At 42.9% G+C, this 16,205-nt stretch overlaps 1 protein-coding gene across 1 annotated transcript; it reads right to left on the bottom strand.

Moving 5' to 3' along the window:
- Nucleotides 1-242: 242 nt before the first annotated feature.
- On the bottom strand, nucleotides 243-12,039 carry PICK1 (protein interacting with PRKCA 1). The gene is made up of 12 exons (XM_015405983.1): nucleotides 11,968-12,039; nucleotides 10,227-10,338; nucleotides 9,394-9,522; nucleotides 9,218-9,284; nucleotides 8,658-8,747; nucleotides 7,737-7,790; nucleotides 7,295-7,357; nucleotides 6,270-6,403; nucleotides 5,264-5,356; nucleotides 3,609-3,659; nucleotides 1,682-1,826; nucleotides 243-493 (listed from the first exon to the last, which is right to left on the bottom strand). The coding sequence occupies exons 1-12, from the start codon at nucleotides 12,006-12,008 to the stop codon at nucleotides 243-245; spliced, it is 1,230 nt and encodes a 409-aa protein (XP_015261469.1). The 5' UTR covers nucleotides 12,009-12,039.
- Between the last annotated feature and the right edge of the window lie 4,166 nt (nucleotides 12,040-16,205).

Below are 16,205 nucleotides of genomic sequence, written 5' to 3'. Positions count from 1 at the left end.
TGGGCGAGGGGTTTGGGGGAAAGATCATTCAGCCAGACAAGGAAGGAGAGAATTGTTTCAGACATGGGATTGCTTTCAAGCACTTGAGGCACAAGCCATCCCCAAGAACCCACATCCAAAGAGATTCTCAACTCCTTGGGGTGGGCTTTTGCAGACAGAAGAGTCACTGTGGACAACGTGCCTAGAGAAATATAATTTATAAGTCTCTGCAGTGATTTCTCCACCTCATCACGTCCATGAGCTCAAGCATCATCGATGAGTTTCTCACCATTCTCTTCCTCCTTTCTGTTGCCTTCCCCACCTCCACCTCCTTCCTCTTCTTCCTCCTCTGCTCCATCCGTGAAGACATCTTTCTGGCCATAACTCAGAGTGGTACGAGCCAGATCCACTTCAATAGGGAAGACATCTGCATCTCGCAGGACAGCGTAGCAGTCATCATAGTATTTGGAGAATGTGGAAACAAAGCGCTGGAGCTGGAAGACGATGTCTTGCACTGTGAGGAGGAAAGCCAGGATTACGGTGAATGGCAGACAGTACCCTTCCCTGTTGCACAGTTGGATGTGTGAAGCTCCCACCACATCTACCTTAAAACTAGTTGAATATTTGTATTAAGCAGTCTGGCTTATATCTCAAAAGCTACTATTTTCCAATGCCATAGGACAATCAACTGCCTGAATACAGAGATCCAAAGTACATATGTACTTGAAAATAAGATCTTCTACTAAAAAAATCAAGGGAAAGTGCTTCCAAACAACCTATGGCTGCAGAGGGAGGCATCCAAAATGGATCAGTTCAACCAGGCAGAATCAGCAAGTGTTTTTAGACCAGAATAAGATCGTCTGCTACACACAGAAATCCCAATACCCCAAGATGCAGAAATCTCGATACAAGGAAGCTCCAGTACCAAACGTTTCCTTTCAATCCAGCTCCAACATGTAAGATTAGGATGGGACACAAGATTTTGAATGTTCCCCTGATGCGCCTCTTTCTCCTTCCTCCAACACAAGTGTATCCTTTTCTCATACTACCCAACTTTGCTAAAGCTCTTTTTAAAAGAATCCCACACTATTGGGCCGGATCGCTGTCTTTTAGCTCCACCTAGGGGAGCTCCCTTCCCATGATACAAACACACTCTTCCAACTCAGGTCTTTCCTCAATCCTTCTGTCATTCGAGTTCTCATAATGTTCTAAACTCAGTAACTCAGTTTCCCATTGTTTCACTGCTTCCATTATTTTAGCCTAATGTTCTGTTCCCATTGCAGTAGGGAAAAGTAAGTACGTTTCAACAACGGCTGAAATATCACAAAGAGAGGCGTGACTCAGGACCCAGTTGCCTACCTGTAGCCCTCTTCCGTACCATCATGGTACTGCTGGATATTTGTACCAAAAAAAAAGGATGTTGGTTCACCAGCTACCCATCCCAGCACTGCAGCAATGGCTCCCAAATGGTTAAATAATTGTCAGCAGTCACTGATGGAATTCAACGGGAGGGGGAAATTGCCAATTCTGCTCCAAGTGAAAGTACAGACATGATTGAATGGCAGGGCGAATTTTCAGCTGTAGGGGACCTGGTTTCCCCCCTCCTGCAGGCCCAGTATGTTTAAAAAGCAGGTAAGAGTCTTTGTTGCAGTGGAATCTACAAGTTCCCTTTTGGGCCTAGTGGAAGGGCAACCCCACTCACCATGTTTCTGGTCCAGCAGCTCTATCTTCTCTAGCACATCTTTCCTCATCTTGGCAAAGCGTGTCCGTGCCTCCTGGCGGCAGCGCAGGATTAAGCGATACTCGTAATTTCCTGTGCTGACCCTGTAGAGAGGCTCCCCCAGCGCCTGGCAAAAGCATCATAATTACTACAGCAACTGCCCTGACCTGGATAGCTCAGGCAAGCCCGGTCTCGTCAGATCTCGGAAGCTAAGGAGGGCAAGTACTTGAAAGGGAGAACTCCAAGGGATACTAGGGCACAGACTGCAGAGGCAGGCAATAGTAAGCCACCTCTCTGAAACATCCAAGCCCCACTAGGGGTCACCAGAAGTCAGCCATGACTTCCAGGCATACACACTCACACAAAATATTCACACACAAAATTACTATAGCAACTGATAATAATTCTACAATGGCTTCACACATGGCTGCATTTTCCCCATGATGCAGCTCTGGAAACTACAGCTCCCCACATGATCAGTGATGCTGCACTGGTTGGCTGACAGCCAAATATTAAAAGCATGAACTCTGAAGAAGCTTCTGCTGAGGAACGAGCAGAGGCTTGGAAGCTTGAGGTCAGGGGCAACTAGAATTTCCGAAAGAGCTCTATCAGAAGGCCTGTCACATGGCAAAAGGGATCAAAACACAGAGGCCTGAGTACCACAAATCAGGAACGGATGTCAGCTCTTCCAGCCCATTTCAGGGAAACAAATGCTTACTCCATAATTTTAAAAGGATTGATGCATACAGTCAACTGCCATGTTGCTGCCATGTATGTTATGTTCATACTACCAAATAAAAACCTGTGCCTGAGACTCTGATCTCCACATTTTTCGTTCCCTTTTTTCCCATTCTCCTGACCAAATCCTGTTTTTAAAGAGAAAAGGAACCTGAAATTCACCTCCCTCCAGCCCTTTCCCAGGGGCCAAAAAGCTCCCAAGAGCAGGACTCCTCAAACAACACCTTTAAGCCTTTGTAATAGTGACTGTATGGTTTCCAGTCTAATTCTGAAGTGGGACCATGAGCTGGAGAATATGATCACTTTTCGAGAGAATGAAAAACCACAGGAAGTAGTTCTGCTTGACCACTAGATTGCACATTGTGTACCCAGGCTCTGTAAGGTGGTTGCCAAGTGACTAAGATGGGGCTTCAAGTGATCTAAATAAAACTTGGAATAGCCAATGTTTGTTGGATTTTACAGTGAGTCAGGGTACTGGAAGCTAGAATGTATGACTGCCATTTCTGTGTCATACAGGAAAGAACTGGCAAGTGTCACTGGACATGTGATGCAGAACTGGGGGTTGGGATAAAACGAGAGAATTCATAGCCCATTTTGCAGCAGATGTTAATAACTAGGGTAGTCTAGATTACTCAGATTTGGTTTGATGTTGTTCATATAATGTTGCTAGTTGCCTCTAGGGCCCCATAAAACTATGTCTGCAGAGCTACAACTTTTAAAATAAATATAAAACAAACCATATTATCAAGCAAACTAAACCACAGCACTTAAACTGTGTTCTCATTTTAGCTCTTACAGCAGGTTCTTTTGATGCATCTTTTCAATCAGGAAAAAAAGATGCATTTTATAAGGTGCCATGAATGGTAACAACTTGCACAACAATGCAAGATTTAAAAAAAAGTGCTGAAAATGGTGAGCCTGCATGCTGTTCACCCACCCTTACACTTAAGTCTGCAATGTTAGACACACTAATAAGCCTGCCTGTGAATGCTGGGAAGCAATGTTAGGAGAAGGCCTTGGCCTCTTTGACCTGCTGTTTGGCCATCCAGGGCAACTGGTTGTCCACTTTGTGAGAGGTGATGCTATAGCAGACAGGCCACTGGGCTGATCCAGCAGGCTCTTATGGGAATATATAGGAAGCAGCTGGGGAAACCAAAACCTCAGTACTTACAATACAGCTGTATTCCTCGTCATCCATCTCCTTCACCTTGAGACAGTAAGACTAACAAAGAATAAGAAATGCCCAACATTACAAGACCATCCTAGCACCCAAACAGACAGAGTAGAATGCAGAGGTGCATGCATTGCTCTAGATTAGTGTCCAGGCATCCCTTAATGTTTTTGCATTAGCTGCTTGTTGCATTTAAAAATTCAGGTAAACCAAACAGCACTCAGGTTTGGGCAGAAAAGTGGAACAGATACCTGTTAATAAACAAATAACTGCTATTCCAAGCACCATACAACATTAACAGCACGACAACTACAGCATGAAGCTATCTGAGATATAAAATTAAGATTAACTTGCCATTACCCCTTTGTATGCAAAGGCTTTGTTCAAAGCCAGGAAGAGCAAGAGGCTCATTACAATAACACTCAAAATGTGTATGTATGCAAGTAATGAGGGCTTGAGAAAGAAAGTTATATTCTGGAGAAATCAAGATCTTTAAAAAAAATCTCCATCATTGCATATATTATTAAAGGAATTGCATTAAAATGATGATATTAAATAAATAAGATAGCACTGGCTGGGAGCACATATGATGAGGTGAGACAGATGGAGGCCACAGGATAACAACCACAGACTAACATTAGCAAGTAGTAAACATTGCAGAAGGAAGGAAGGGGTACTGTAAAAGATACACCCCTAAGACAAAGTTGTCAAAAGGCAAGGAAATTAAACTAAGATCCAAATAAAAGGAAACATTCCTTAGTTTAGTTTAAATCAGCCTTTAAGTCCCAACATTTATGCTATTACAGCATGGCAAGCCCAAAGAAAGGTGAACTCTTATGTTGAAGAAAACCCTCCTGTGGCATTTTTTATCTGTAACACAAATATCCTGCCCCATTACACAGCACTTCTGGGCTGCATGGTCCACACCTAACATCTGGGGCACCACCACATCCCATCATTATGCTCCTGCTTTCCTTTTAATTTTTTTTAAATAGGAAGGTGAGTATTTCACAAAATAGATACCAAATCTACCACTATACCCCTTTTAGTGCTACTAAAAACATAATTTGAAACCAGTTATCTTCGCACAGTGAAAGCATTTGAGTATTTCTCACATATTCAGCAGAAAGAAGCAGTGCCCTACCTAACTCCTAACAATGAGCTATGAACACCACTGCAATCCTAACACACAAATAGTTCATTTAACAAGCAAGTATGCTGTTGTTCCAGTTTCCCTCTAGTGGCTTGGTTTATCTGGTAGTTGATAAGCACTGCAACATCCATGAAATGTACATTCACTTTTAACATTTCCCTGGACTATAATATCAGCAACTGGAGGTGAACGTACATTATCATTCTATCACTGATCTTTCTTTCTGCTCCTTGTTCACTTCCTAAAGAGTGCCTGCCGCCAGTCATTGTTTTGCAAGAGATGGATCAATTTCTTGAGTCTTTTAGTCATGACTATAAAATGCCTATAGTTGGATAAACTAAAAAAAACCCCATGCTTTGGATGTTTAAATCAAAGCAAACCACCCAAAAGAAAAATTTAAATCATCTTGCAAATAGAATGATTGAAACTAATTTCAGACTGTCAAATTTTCTAACAAACAATTTAACCTTGCTATCATTAAAAACAACAGAGAATCGCTCACCAAATACTCAAATTTGACATCCAAATACTTCTTGATGGTTAGTCGTGTATCAGGAATGGCTTTGTTAAGGTAAGTGTTCAAATCTGTCAGCATCTGTAAAGAAAAGATAGTGGTGAAAAAGGAAAAATAATGCAAAGCAGAGCAATTTAGTACTTACATAAGTAGAGCCGACTGGATCACACCACGGTCCATCTGGTGCAGCACGATGTTTCACAGTGCAGCCAACCAACAGGGCTTAGAGACCAAAGCCTTCCCCTGATTCTGCCTCCTGGCACTGGTATTCAGAGGTCTCCTGCCTCTGAAAACTGAAGTGCCTTTTACTCACCATGGCTAGTAGCTATTGATGGATGTATCCTCTGTGAATCCATCTAACTCCATTTTAAAGCCATCTATACTTGCGGCCACCACTATATCCACTGACAGTGAATTCTCCAGTTTAACTACTCATTGAATAAAGAAGTATTTCTTCTTGTCTGTGTCCCCAAGTCCTGCTATTATGGGACAGGGAGAAAAAGCTCTATCCGTTTACTTCTCTATCCTGTACATAATTCTGTAAACCTTTATCATGTCCCACCCCCTTAGCCATCTTTTTCTAAACTGCACAGTTCCACTCTTCAACCCTTTAATCACCTTGGTTGACCTCTTGCCCTATCTGAACTTCAGAACACAAGTTTAGTAATCTCAAAATAGGGTGTGACTGGTGGACATCTATATTTCTGATAATTCTTGGACCACAATTCAAATTTTAGATATTCAAACTGCATGGGTTGGATGACAGATACCGCTTTCTTAGTATATGGGTCTGATGCCACATTCGTGGGTGATATTGCAGGGGCTCTTGCTGACTGGTCCTCTTACAGTTCCATTCACCAATCCAAACACACATTTAATTAATGCTTCCATTTCCATATGCTCAGTCTGAGCTCGAGTCATTCCAGACCCATGAACTGAAATGACTTCTTCCCAACAAGAAATACCTATTTCCCCCTGTGGTTTGTTTATTTACCGGTTTGATGGTTTTCAGAAGGCGGATTCCAAACTTTTCAATGCTGCGATGCGCATCTGCAAATTTCACAAATGCTTCACTGGCAGCTGGCTGAGGCTCCCGCACGCCAATGACCGAAAAAACATCACCAAATGCTGAGCAGAAACAGCAAAGCATACAAATCAGAGCCTATAGCTGAAATCTTATGTATACTTTCAAGTGCTTTTAATTACTGCCTAGAAATCTTCCTTTGATTCACAAGATTCCCAGTTTAAACATTGCCAGACACCTCCAGTTAATATGGCAGACACTCCCCCACTTGCCTTACCTAGATACTAGCTAATATTGTCTTGCTGTTAGATTGAGATATAATCCTAGACTTTTAATACCTCTCATCATCATTTTCTACACTATCCCCCCTCCACTGAAAAGGCCACGAAAGCCTTGCCAACTTCACTGATGCCTTGTCAAGTTTCTTTTAAAGGTTTTACTATGTACATCAGAGCAGGCAAACATATGTGCCTTTTTGAAGGGGAGGGGGCTTCCCCTTCCCAGAGCAGCAGCAACAGAGAAGTGGGGTGAAGCTATCTTAACATGGCTGATCTTCACTTGAGAGCTGAGAAGGGGCACAGTGAAGGAAATCTGCATTGAGAAACTGACAAGGTCCTTCCCACACATATACACAAAATTCTGCTTAGGGAAGAGAGATTAAAATGTGAAAAAGCCCTTCCCAAGAGTGCAGAACTCAATGGACAAAAGGTTGGATCAAGGACTAAAAATGTACTTCTGACAGAAGACACAAAGGTGAAAAAAACAAAGAAAGTTAACAGTAGGAAATTTGAGATGCAGTTGTAAATGCACCTTCCTGCACCAATTGAGCCAAATTTCTAATGCAAACATGTTTAAAACTTTATTTCTTTCTTTCACAAATGCAGACCAACAGCAAAGGCGAGGTTCAAAAGCCCTTTTTTGTGAAAGACGTATTATATGTCTCTTGTTCAGAGGACAGTGTCAAATATTAGGGTAGAGAATGACCATCTGTTTACCTCTGTGAGTTTGAGACAGCTCAAAGAATGCTCTGAGAAGACTTTTTGTATTCTCCATCATGCCTAGATAGGATTAAAAACAAAGCACAACAATAATTCAGTGATGAAGCATCTACACGGGAGATTCTCTGGCTTTAGCATCAAATTAGATGCTGAGAGAAGAAACAAGGACAAAATACGGCTGTGGACATCACATCAATATGTTTCAATTGTATTAAAGCTGAAGCTCATGCTGGTTTCTCACTATTGCCTTAGCCTGTAATGCAGAAAAAAAAACAAGGGAAGCAACCTGAGCTGAAGACCTGCAAGCACAGTATTCTGAGGATCAGGTGTGCTCAAGCAGTACATCTAATCCATGAAGAAATTCTCACAGATATGAGTCCTGAGACACAAAATCTCTTCCTAGACTGCAGAGCAGAAGATGGAAAGAAGATGGATTTACCTTTGTAGAGCTCTGCAGTCCTCTCCAGTTCTTCCAGTCTTTTCACCAGCCCATCTAGAAGGGGGAGGAAAAGGGCAGAGGTTGATTCTTTTGATGAGTGACATCCACGAAGACAGGCAGTCCTACAAAATTACAGGCAAAATTCACTAGATAGGGTCTCAGTTGTCCACGCATCTTATGAAGGCACATTAAAGCTAAGGAGGGCAACAAGGACTCTGAAGGTAATCTTGAAATGGCAGATGCATATACTGTGCAGATAGGGGCAGCCTGACTACAATGGCAAAAACTGCACTATTCAATGAGAGCCCCTCAGAATTCCAATGGCCACCTCTGCACAGGTGTTGTACACACTGCTGCTGGGATTTCTACAACAGTGCAACAACAAGCATTAGGAGCCACCATCTTGCACAACCATCTGTTTGTAGCACAGTCTATAGGCAGCAACCAAAACCCTGAAAATTGTCATGACACTGATTGACAGCCACAGAATCAGCAGAGAAGAGACCTCCCACACATCAGATTAACCCAAGTACCCAAGAACAGAAGCCCAGCAACAAAGGAATATAAGAACATAAAGAGAAGCCAATGTTGGTCACACAGTGGCCAAAAATACCAGGTGCCACCAGGAGGTCCACCAGTGGGGCCAGGACACTAGAAGCCCTCCCACTGTTGCCCCCCCCCAACACCAAGAATACAGTGCATCACCAAGAATACAGTAAAATTTGTATTCAGATGCGTCAAGACATATCAGTAATCCTTTCAACAACCTTGTAACGCTTTCAGTCCCACAACATTATGAAAAAAGTAGCAATTCTATGCTGAAGACCAATTGGAGGAGAATGCACACTTTGTAGACGTAGACAGAGTCCTTGGAATTGCTGGGCTTGGAAGCCCAGAGCTCCTTCTTGCATGTCTGCTTACCATTGCAGAGGATGGCTCGGCTCAGCCCTAGAGCATCTGCTGTCCCTGAACTCATGTTCTCTACCAGGCGGTGTTTTACTTTCTTCAGCACTGTATTCCAGGAAAGATATAAGCAACACACAAAGAGGATCATTGCAACAACATGGAGCAAAATTGCTCAGGCTTCCGCTGTTCAGAATGAACCTAGCTCAGAGGAAAGCTGTAACTTGGCTGATAAGAAAAGAGAAGAGATTGGATTTATACCCCGCCCTTCACTCAGAGTAGTTTACGAACTCCTTTCCCTTCCCCTTCCCACAATAGATACCCTGTGAGGTAGGTGGGGCTGAGAGAGCTCTGAGAGAATTGGTCTTGAGAGAACAGCTTTGACAGAACTATGGCTTGCTCAAGGTCATCCAGCAGCTGCAAGTGGAGGAGTGAGGAATCAAACCCGGTTCTCCCAGATTAGAGTCCGCGTACTTAACCACTACACCAAAATGTCATAGAAACTGTGGAACAGAGGGTAAAGCCACTCTACTTACTGCATTAGCATGGGGGGGGGGGGGACGACCAGTATGACGTACCAATATCCAAGGTCTTGCCCTGCTTTGGGTCAGCCTGGAGTTTGTTGTAGTGAATCGTCACTTCTCCCTGGAACAGCAGAAACCAGAGCTATAATTCTGGAATTAAGAAAATGTACCTGCTTTTGCGGAGTGAGCAACAATGTATGCTTTGCACTCCAATAACCCGTTCCTCTCACCTTCACCACCTGTATCATTTTGGCCACTTCCACTTTGGTTTTCCCTTTGACCGACTTCCCATTCACACCTGTGATTTCATCCCCTGCTGCCAACGTTCCCTCCAGAGCTGCAGGCGTGTTATCAAACACCTAAGGAAGCCAACACATAATGGAAGGTCAAAGCAGGAAGGAAACAAGCAGCAACTAAATACATCTATGGGGCCAGGTCCTACCAGCTTCTTGCTTGATTCCTTTCACTGCCCTGCCTTTGCAGCTTTTGTCCTTCTGGGTGCTATAGTCCCTGGCACAGTCTTTTCATTAATCAAAAATGACACTTCCTCACTCTTTCATGAGCAGAAAAACTGGTGGGACCCCCATTCCACGGTGCTCAAACTGGGCTATGTGCAGTTAGCTTGACAGAGCCATCACTGAAGTTGATTAGAGCAGACAAGGGCCTACAGATAGGGGCTTTTTTGTATTTAGGTGAAAGGCTGTTACTGGTAGAGGTCCAGTGCAAACATGAATTCCAATCTGGCCTGGGTAGCCCAGGCAAGCCCGATCTTGTCAGATCTTGGAAGCTAAACAGGGCTGACCCTTGCAAGTATTTGAATGGGAGACCTCCAGAGAATCCCAGGGCTGGGAGGCCAAAGGCAGGCAATCAAGCCACTTCTCTGTGCCCAGTAGGAGTCACCAGAAGTTGCCATGACTTCCAGGCATGGGTGCGTGCACACACACGCGCACACACACACAAATGGAAAAATACCCAAAACAATGCCAGGTTCACTGTTATCTTGCCTGCAACAGCTACTTTTTCCTTCTCAAAGGGAAAATGCTCCTTTCCCATAAATACAAACCTGAACAATATAAAGGCAGGGACAGTACTGAGCTCCTCCACCTATGCTGATGCCAATCAGATTTTGACTGTCTTTCTTCAAGGTCAATGTCCCAGGTACAGTGGGAATACCCCTACAGTGAAACAGAGATACACGAACATATAACAATTGTTTCCAGCAACTGTTTCTAACATACATTTTTTAAATCACAAGAGTTATACATGTTAAAATCAATATTACGTAAGATGCTCATTAATTTGGCAACAAGGGTCACACGTCAAGGTGTAAAATTTCCAGAAGTTTTAAAGGCATAGAAAAAAACCTGGGGTTTTCCCAATTTTTTCCAGGGGGGAAAGGAAATTTTGGGAGAGGGGAAAAGGTCAACAGGACAACAGAAGGCATGCAACTGTTGAGAAGCAATGAAAGCCTCACATGCTCCCTTCATGAAGATTAGTTAACATTCTAGGTGCAGAAATGAATCTTGAATTTAAAAGCTGTATGTTTCTATGGCATGCCCAATTTGACTCTAAAAGCATTTCACTCATTCAGGAAAAAATGTTTCATAGGAGTTTTTTCTACTACTATTTTCAAGACAATAGGTAGACAGATTTCTCTCCTTCTAGCATCACTGTCTATTGTACTGAACCTAATTGGATAGGATGTCCCCTTGTGGACATTTAAAAAAATTAAAACTTTTATGATATTTTTAACATCTAAATCACACAATTATCTAAACAAAAGCTGGGGAAAGATCACACAAATGTTGAGGAGTTGATGTGAGAATTGAAGTTGAATTATGCTAGTATTTTCAAGGATGTATTTATCTACCAAGATACAGGAAAAAGCACCAAAAATATGAGATCAGGATACTGATGCAGTTAGTGGTTAGAGTGTTGGATTAGGAACTGAGAGAAACAAGTTAAAATTTCCACTCTGCTATGGATGCTCAGTGGATGTCCTTGCGCCAATCACACTCTCTCTCATTCTAACCTACCTCACAGAGGAGTTGTTGTGAGGATAAAGTAGAGAAGGGAAGAATGAAGCAGCGAACCATTTTAGGTTCCCATTTAGGAAAATGGCAGGGTATAATAAATAAAAAATAGTTTTTTCCCAAATAGTATTTTGATAGTGCACTCTTATGTTTATTTACCGAGAAGCAAGTTCCACAGAGTTCAGTGGAATTTCTCCCATATAAGTATACCCAGGACAGCAGCCATACTGGGTAATTTGAAGATTATTTAAGAATTATTATTGAAAGGTTCACTGTTGTTAAAAAGTTACAGTGGTGCATCAAGTCTTCCTGTAAACAATTAGGAGATGCTGAAAAGCTTCTGTTCATATCCCCATTGCAGGAATTGAAGTATACCATCCCTTTCAGCTACTGAGAGCTAGAGATGCAAAGTCTGGCCAACAACTGTCAAGTTCACATATAGCTCATAATGATTATACCTGCAATGTGTGCTATTTGTGGAACGATACACATGACTCTCAAGCACTCAGCCAATCCAAGCACAAAAAAGTCTGTGTCAACTGAATCAAGCCTTAGAAGAAGTTTGTGAATCAGCCCAGAATCTGTTTCACCCCCCCCCCAGTGCAATTTTTCAGTGACTTTATTCTGCTGTTTTCCAGCATAGGGACACTTGCCGTGAAGGTGCACTGTCTAGAAGTATGCAAGAAGCTGGCAGCAATAACTCCCTATTTAAACCAGCCCTTTTTTGTACCACTGGCAGAAAAAGAAAGGACGGGGAAATGAAGCACTTACAGCTTATCCTCCTCAATATCAAAGTCCAAATCTGTAAACATTGTTCCAATTGATTGAAGGCCACTTGAGGGAGATGCTGATTGCCCTGATGTACCTAGAAAGCAAAAAAGCCCATCATCAATACTGGTAAATACATCTCATAAATGGAGACCATCAACTGGTGTTTTTCTTACACATGCCAGAGTCCTGGAAGGAATCTGCTTCAGCACCAGCCCATTCCCTCACAAAGTGCAAACCACAGAAATAAACTTCTTGCCTACCAAAACAGACTTTTTTTTGTTCAATATTCTATAGAAGAAGGAAATGCTAATCATCCAGGAAGTCAATACTAGTGACTATCTATTTGATTCCTGGGTAGGAAAGGGCTCCTAAATACATAAGTCTCACTGCAGGTAAATACCATGCCATGCCCTGAAATACACACTGTGCTTCTTAATTCAAAAGAACATGAGAACCAGATCTGATTGGCTGGTAGCCCCATACCATGGCTAACACCAAACACCAGTTTTACAATGGGATCCAGTACACAGGAAAAGGAATTTGAAGCTTTGTTCTCACTTCAGATTTGTATGGACATTAATGCACTCAAGGATGTAACATGAGGTTACGGAGGTCATATCAGTGTAGAGATGATATCAAACACTGTAGTAGTCTTTTCTGTGCATTGGTAATGCATATAAATCAAATGGAAAATATCCCAGAAGACACACTTGATTTAACTGTTACTTTCTTCCAAGTTTATATTGGGAAAAACAATGTGTTGCCCTGAGTTTCTTGGGGGATGAAAATGCAGACATTGGCAGAAAAGCCTGATTTCTGCATACCAAGCCAAAAGAGAGGCTAGCTTGGTTTTGCCTCTCATCTCACCCACCCAGATGGCAACCTTGGACAAAAAATCCCCACAGGAGTCACCTGTCACTGAGGAAGGGGCAAACTTGGGCCGGTTTGTTTACAGGAGGGAGAGATGTGAGCAGACCGGTCCCTCCTTCTGTGGCAGGGATGGGGGAAATAAAGAGGTTCCCTGCAGCTCTCTGGGACCCCCCCCCTTTTCCTCCTTCATAAGCTTTTATCTCCACACCCACCTCAGAAAGGGGGGGGGGATTTGCCTGCCCTCTCCTTCACCGGAAGCGCCTGGCTCGAGCTCAGCGTCCGCATCCACCTGCCTCCGGTCTTCTCTTCTTTTCCACCTGTCACACAGTGCTCCCCCCTCCCGCCGGCTCCTCCACGTCAGTGTCAAACCTGGCCGGAAAGCACCGCCTACTGTGCTTGCCTAGTCCCGCCTCTTCAGCGGGCTGTGCTTACGAAGGTAGAGGAAGGAATCTAGTAATTCATTCATTTCTCGCGATATTACAGCTCAGGTGTGGTGGTGTAGCGGGAGAGAAAGTGGACTGGCGCGGTAACAGAGATGGAACGTGTTGACGTCATAATGACGGTAGAGTGGGCGGAGCGTAGGCGTGTCTCAGTAAACGGGCGGGGGAGGGGTGAAAATGTCAAGACGGAAAAGGTGGGGAAGCGAAGTAGGGCGGAGACACCTCCGAGCTCTACGAGAAAAATCGCAGCAAAGGCCCGCAAGCCGACAAATCAGACCACAATCCTGAGAATTGTTGTGTTGTTCTAAAACTACAATGTCATATTAAGGTTGCGATTTTTAAGAACTGACACCTTCCTGTGAGTAAACGTGCATGGGATCTAGGTCCTTACGCGCGCTTGCCTGGGAGTCGATTTTACTATATTCACTGAAGCCTACTTTTGAGCAAACGTGCGTACACTGCGTAGTAACATACTTCGAGCACCTCTAGTAAATCGAGGAGTGCCTCAAATGTCAGGCAGCGTCTAGTTGTAAAGAACCGGTACACACTCTGCGTTAAAATGGGAGTTTGTGGTTAATCGGATATGTACTTTGGCACTGTGGAAAAACATAACGGAACAAAATGACAGTTATCTATGGGTACACTTCCAGAAAGACGGAGAGGGAGATTCCCCAAACACACACACACACACACGCGAATGCTGCTTATCTTCCCCAAATTTTTTTCAGAGAAATTTTTAACTAATTGTTGCCAATAGATCAGACCAATTTTACTTTCTAATGATTTTACTGTAAAGCTTTTATTTTTGACTTGTACTGGTCATTGGCCGAATAAAGAAATTGATTGATTGCTTCTCTTCTCTTCCACATCAGTCTCCTGTTTAGTGTAGCTGATCCAGGAACAGACAGTTGGAGAGCTACTTTTATTGAATTAGGACCACAGATGTTGCTTGGAAAAGGACTGTGGGGATTATCTTCCCACACAGAATCCAGAGCAAGGGAAGTGGCCGATCAGTACTCCCTTTTTGGAGAAAGCGATTTTGCCAGTTTTGAGCCAGTTCAGTTACAGCATATCAAAACAAAGATGTGTTTTAAAGCATGCAGTTAGTTTCTGTAGAAATGATTTCCAAAACCCAATCTCATCAGTGTAGCAAATGTATGAAGTGGTGCTGCCTTAGAAAAAAGAAATGATGTGCATCAGTACACTGATAGAATACTGGAGGCTGCAACCAGAATCGAAAGCATAAAAGTAATTCCGTATGGTGGTAGGGAACAATGGAATATTTTTTTAAATTCAGTTTTAAAACTCATACTCTAAAGAGGGCTTGTTGACAACATGTTTGCAAAAGTATCAGAGAAAATATCCAAAATGAGGAAAATGTCCATCAAAGGGTGGGAATGTTTGAAATCTTTGTCATATTTCAGTTCTTTGCTTTGAGTTCAAAGTTCTTACAGATCAGGTAAGGGAGAGGAGAGACAAACAGTTGCATAGGGGCTTCCCCCCCACCCCAACTGCAGTTCTTACACAGGGTCTATGTCCCATATAGAGGCCAAAGGCCTTTCATATTGTTTATCATCTTTCTGACCTTCTCTGCTGTCTAATGGCATCACTCCTGCCTATGCTGGTGGAGTGGTTTTGGAAGAATACAGTCACTAGCCATGGTGGAGTCTCCATGTTCAGAGACAGCAAGCCTCCGGGTACCTATAATTAGGGGAAAGCCTTGGCCTCTGTGGTCCGTTTGTTGGCCCCCTAGGGCAGGGGTCCCCAACCTATTTGAGCCTGCAGGCACATTTGGAATTCTGACAAGGCATGGTGGGTACAGCAACACAAGATGGCTGCCACAGGAGGCAGAACCAGACACAAAATGATTGTCACAGCTTAACTTTAGTTACGCAGTATAGATTCTTGATACTGTGGTGGCAGCTGCTGCCAAAACAACATTTTAAAAAATCTGCACAGCCAATCAAATCTCCAGTAGTCAATCAGAAGCCTTGCTGGGCATAATCCTTCCTGGCCCCACCCACTTCCCAAAAACATTGGCTGGTGACTGAAAAGGTGTTGATGGGTATCACAGGCAGTTGGTTAGCAACTGTGTGAAGCAGGATGCTGGATTCGAGGCCCACTGGTCTGATCCAGCAGGGGTCATGTTCTTAAGAATCGTTAGGCAAAGAAATGTGCTTGTTCCTAGACACTTGGAACATTATTATCAAATAACACTGTTACTGAGGATGTAGTTCTCAGAATGCGATAGCTCAAGTTGTATAGTTGGATCCCAGTGCTTTTCAAAGGAAATGCCTTATATTTTCAGTGAATGTGACAGTGCCGTTCAGTGCTGCTGCATAGCACTGTAGGACTGATGTAAAAATATAAAAGGTCAGTCTTTCAGGTTAAAAAGTATAATGTGTTTTTTTTAAGCGGCAAGTTGTGTTGAAATGTAAACTGAATAGTTAATAAAGGGATATTTTTGGAAGAGGATGGTAGTGAATGTTCAGTACACTGTTTTTGTGATAATTACTGTCGTAATTCAGTGTGTGACACTGGGTAATTCACACTCTTGCTGTTGATTCTGACCAATGAAAGATAGAAATCGACATGGCATTTTCACATTATAAAAATCTCCATTCAAATGTATGCAGTACGTGCAGCTTTTTAACATACTGCACAATATATTTACATGGCCTTTTAATCCAGAATGAGGCACAGTTTAACAGTCAAACATTTTAATGCGTTTTTATCTTGATCAAAGTGTTCAGGGACTGAAAGAGTGCTTTGATTTCTGCAAATCAAGATTGCCTGTTATATGTCATTTCCCCCCAGCCATTATAGAATTTCTGATGAACCAAGAGTCTTCTGTGACCTGACTTTTGACACAATGGAGAGTACTACCCCTTTGTCTGGCAATGTGTATGGAACATGGCTTTGTTAACA

This window comes from Gekko japonicus, unplaced genomic scaffold, assembly GCF_001447785.1.
Source record: "Gekko japonicus isolate JY-2015 unplaced genomic scaffold, Gekko_japonicus_V1.1 scaffold385, whole genome shotgun sequence".
Taxonomy (NCBI): domain Eukaryota; kingdom Metazoa; phylum Chordata; class Lepidosauria; order Squamata; family Gekkonidae; genus Gekko; species Gekko japonicus.
The sequence above is the reverse complement of the archived record's forward strand: the minus strand, read 5'-3'. Positions and strand labels throughout refer to the sequence as shown.